The following is a 4840-nucleotide window of genomic DNA, read 5'->3' on the forward strand; positions in this document are numbered from 1 at the left end:
ATTTTGCAAAATAATTAGCTTTTTTTTTCCTACCAGATGAGTTTCCGTCTTAGTTTATTTTTGTTGGATAAACAGTTGCCATTAATCTTTAGTAACAAGGTATATGTAATACAATGCTACATTATTTCTTAAGGTAGAAATATTTATTTGCAATCAAAATGTGCTATAGCTAGACCAAGATAACGAACGTGCTAAATTGCTAATCCACGTAATAATAATGATGATGATATATATTAAAACATTTTTTTCGAGGAAGTACGTGTTAACGCATAAATGCTATAATTTTGCTATAAAAAGTTACTATTTTTTTTAAATTATTAAATATAAACAGTTATTTTGTGTTGATTTTGTCAAATAAAACCTATGAAGGTTTATTTTATCTTACTTTATAATTTTAGTATTTTATTTTAATTCATAAAATTAGTCTTTCTATTTTAAAATATAACCGTTTATATTTTAATTATAAAATAACGATGTTACTATTTTAAACAATGTGACATATGATACAATAATATAAAATAATTAATATATATGAAATTGCAATAAAATATTTTTAAAATTTAACTTTAAACTTCACAATTTTTTTCATTTTTGTAATTTAATAAATGATATTTGAATAGTTAATGCATCTAAATTGTTTTTATATCATGAAATTGTATGTCATATTAATTAAAATATGTCAAATCATCAACTTTTTTAATTCAAAAATCTAATAAAAAGACTAAAGTTGTCGACTTTTAAACTAGAATTCATTAGTAAAAATAGAAATTAAATCTACAATTAAAATTTTATTTTACGACGTCGAAAGCTTATTCTTCATAATTATAGGAAAATTAATAGTATTACTTAAAAAAAAAAAAGAAAAATTAATAGTAGAGTCGTAGGAATCCTATAGCTCTGTTTGTTAAAATCAACTTATAGTTGTTGAACTAATTAAATATTTTAAAAAATTAGTGGTTTCACTAGTTTAAAAATGTAAAAGGACATAAAAAAAATATTTTTAATTAAAAATAAAATTTATTAATGAATGTTTAAAATATCTTAAAGTAATAGAAGCTTAAAATTTATTTACTTTATTAATTTAAAGTTTAACAATCAAATTATTTATTTTTCTGTTTTATGAATTTTAAAATTGAAAAAAAATTAATTATTATAAAATTTAAATTATTTATAAACAATTTAAAATTATAATACATAAATTATTTATTAATTAGATATATATTTTATTTATTTAGCTAAATTATTTATTTAAAATTATAATAAATAATTTAGTTACTTTAAATTATTATTTATTATTATTTTTAAATAAATTAGATAAGTTTTTATAAATAACTAATTTATTTAAATTATTTAAAATTTTAAAATAATTTTTTTTATTATAATAAATAAATTATAAAGAGTACAAAATGATTTAATTAAATAATAAAAATAAAATTGCAAAAAAAGTTATAAATTTATAAACTACATAAATTAATTTTAAAAAAATGCTATATAATCTATAAGTTATAAACTAATTTTTCTGGTATTGTCGTATTTTTCACAAAGGAGAACATATATAAAATTATTAGAAACGGTGAGTATGTTATTTTTCGTAAATAAAATCGTAGGAAGTCAACACTTGTGGGTATAAATAAATATTCTCCACAAGCATTTTGCGCGATCACAACTTTTGGCATTGTCACGAAACTATTGATTTCTGCAAAATTGGTATCACCCTCAACTTTTTGCAAATATATGATATCTGATGTATCAAAAACATATATAATCTATCATATCCTGAACATGAATGTTCCAAATCACGTATCTGCAAATATGTTGTTGTGGTCGACCATAGGGGCCTACCTTATATTCCTTCAAGATTGGGGTGGAACATGTCCACTTCCGACTCGCCCCTTCTAAATTACACGGAATAGGTTGCATTGGCCAAGTGAATTAAAAAAATTATAAATTTTTATGCTACTTTTTAAAATAAATAAAAACAAAGAGTGGACTTATTTGTATCAATTATTTATTTTTATAAATTTTAATCTCTTTAAATTTAATATATTTTTTATTTTAATTAAAATTAAAATCATTATCAATTTAGAAGTTCATAACTATTTTCGTTCATCTCGCTCCATTGTTAAAATAAATCGCTCTCATCTTTCATCGTCGTGCAATAATTCTCCATACCGTTCTTCCACCACCGTGAGAAGAGTCATCCTCTGTCTCCTCCAATTCTCTCGTGTTCGCGTTGATACTCTCTTGGTGTCATTGATCACTCATTGTCATTCTCGCGTCATCGTTTTCATATTCTTTGTTTCTTAACGAACTAACGACGATGAAGAATAACAAAGGGAGTCGACGACGAACATCAGGGAGACGGTGTCCCCGAAGAGATAACAAGAGGAGAGTAAAAACTTATAAATATTAGGAACTTCAACGATACAATTAGAAATTAACATGTTTTGATACTATCGCGCTCTTTTGTTATGCACTAAGAATCAAAGACGAATCTGAAAACAACGGCGCGTGATCGATGACACAAAGCGACTGCGACACAAAGACGAACAAATTGAGAGTGAAGCCGGAGAAGGATCTTCTCGCCGTAGTAGAAGAATAGTGAAAAATTCTTCTCACGATAGGAGAAGAACGACGAAGGAGAACAATTTCCTTTAGTTGTAGAGCAATTTCATGAGAAGAAATAATTAAGCTCTGACCTTTTGAGTTGATAATAATTTTAATTAAAATTAAAAAAATTAAAAAATTATTTATTAAATTTAAATGATTAAACTCAAAAGATAAATGTATTGGTACAAATAATTTAATTTATTTAAAATATAACATATAGATAAAGACGCAGAGAAAAGTAAAAGATTTAATTTAATAATATAAAAATATATTAATTTTTAATTATACCATATAAGTGTTTAAAAAATCAAATTTGGTAATGTTACGTGACTAACAAAAACACAAGAAAAATTTATAACAAGTTTTTGTTTGTAAGTTTAACGCAAGAGCTTTAATTGACTTACCTTAATGAATTGTTGATGACTAAACAAATTAATAGATTGACGCATAAAAAATACGTTTAAAAATTAAATAAAATTTATAAAACTCGTCTAATTAGTTAAATAAAATAAAAAATATGACGACCAATCAGTCACTTCGTTATAACCCATTCTCCAAAAAATAACAGGTTAAACAGATTTAATCAAACATACTACATTTGTCTACCAAGGTGCTCTTAATTATTTTGTACTACTATATATTTCACCTAATATTTGATCAACTGTCACATAAAAATTGTTTTTATTTCTTCCACTAGCATTGTATTACATGGAAAAAGAAACTGGATATAATAATAATTATAATAATAATAATAATATAATAATAATAATAATAATTTGATTATAATTGTAATTTTTGCAGGACAATGAAAAGAAAAACATCCTAGCTGTTCAAACACTAAGGAACACAGTAATGGGTGCGACCCTAATGGCCACAACATCTATTCTCCTGTGTTCAGGTTTAGCAGCAATAATAAGCAGCACCTACAGTATAAAAAAGCCACTAAATGACACAATTTATGGAGCACATGGAGAATTTATGGAAGCACTTAAATATGTCACACTTTTAACTATCTTCTTATTCTCATTCTTTTGCCACTCTCTATCCATAAGGTTCATAAATCAAGTGAACATCTTAATCAACATCCCGCAGGATTCCAATACTTCTTTGGTCACACCATTATATGTTAGTGAGATATTAGAAAGAGGCTTCATTTTAAACACCGTTGGAAATAGACTCTTCTATTCAGCACTTCCTTTGTTGTTGTGGATTTTTGGTCCTGTTTTGGTTTTCCTCTGTTCTCTCACTATGGTTCCTTTGCTTTATAACCTTGACTTTGTCCTCACTAAGGGAAAGATGGACCCAAATCATGATAATACGGATTTTGTCTGAATTTGTAATCATCTAATATAATGTACTTTAACTTTTAAGTAATAATTCCACTTGGAGTTTTTCTTTCAATCATTAAGATTAGGTGTACGTGATCTTCGATCCTCCACGTTGCAACATCTCATTTGTAATTGTATTCACAACTTGCACCCCTCGTTATTCAACACAATCAAATTCTCATCTAAATATTGTTTGAATCTCCTCTAAATACGTGTCTATGTGTATATCGCTTTTTATTTATTTATTGTACTGAGGTGTTATTCACGAACAATAGGTTTTTATTTAAAAAAAATGAATGAAATTGATTAAATATAATTATTAAAATTGAATATTTATACGTTAATTGTTAATGCGTTTAATATATTAAGACATAATTAAATCAAATCATTCTATACAGTTCAAACTATAATTTAAAGAGTATCAAAACTGCTTAAATCAATAGTAAAACACATAACTCGAGCTAAATACCTAAATAAAAAAAATAGTTTTAAATTTGATCTTAAAATTGATGAGTTGTGAGCAAGGATGCAAATACATTGTACTTACAATATTCTGCAGAAAGCTCTCTATAATTTTAATTTGAAACAATACCAACTGACATTTCACAACCTATTCACTTATTCATTCACACTTTCCATTAGACTCAAAAACAAAAACGTTATTCATTTGTCAATAACGTTTTGGACAACAATATAAACATGTGTTTAATTGCTTTAAAATATATCTAACATTGAAGATCAATTGGAAGGTGAAGGAAATAGTTCAATTTACAAATTTATCAACATTTGTTTAAGTAATAACAAGTCAAAAATTCTTCAAATAAACTTCAACTTTCATTACTATATTTGCGTGTCATCGTTTACTGAGTTTATCTTTATTTATGTCAAACAAATGTTGAAAA

General features: G+C 25.1%; 1 protein-coding gene across 1 annotated transcript in view; it reads left to right on the plus strand.

The window, feature by feature from the left end:
• LOC101514150 (uncharacterized) overlaps positions 1–4125 on the plus strand; it is a 5098-nt gene extending 973 nt beyond the window's left edge. Inside the window, exon 2 of the mRNA XM_004501152.4 lies at positions 3412–4125. Within this exon, the coding sequence (XP_004501209.1) occupies positions 3412–3942 (531 nt within the window). The 3' untranslated portion in view covers positions 3943–4125. The remainder of the gene's footprint in view (positions 1–3411) is intronic.
• Positions 4126–4840: the final 715 nt, after the last annotated feature.

This window comes from Cicer arietinum, chromosome 5 (assembly GCF_000331145.2).
Source record: "Cicer arietinum cultivar CDC Frontier isolate Library 1 chromosome 5, Cicar.CDCFrontier_v2.0, whole genome shotgun sequence".
In the NCBI taxonomy this organism is placed as follows: Eukaryota; Viridiplantae; Streptophyta; class Magnoliopsida; order Fabales; family Fabaceae; genus Cicer; species Cicer arietinum.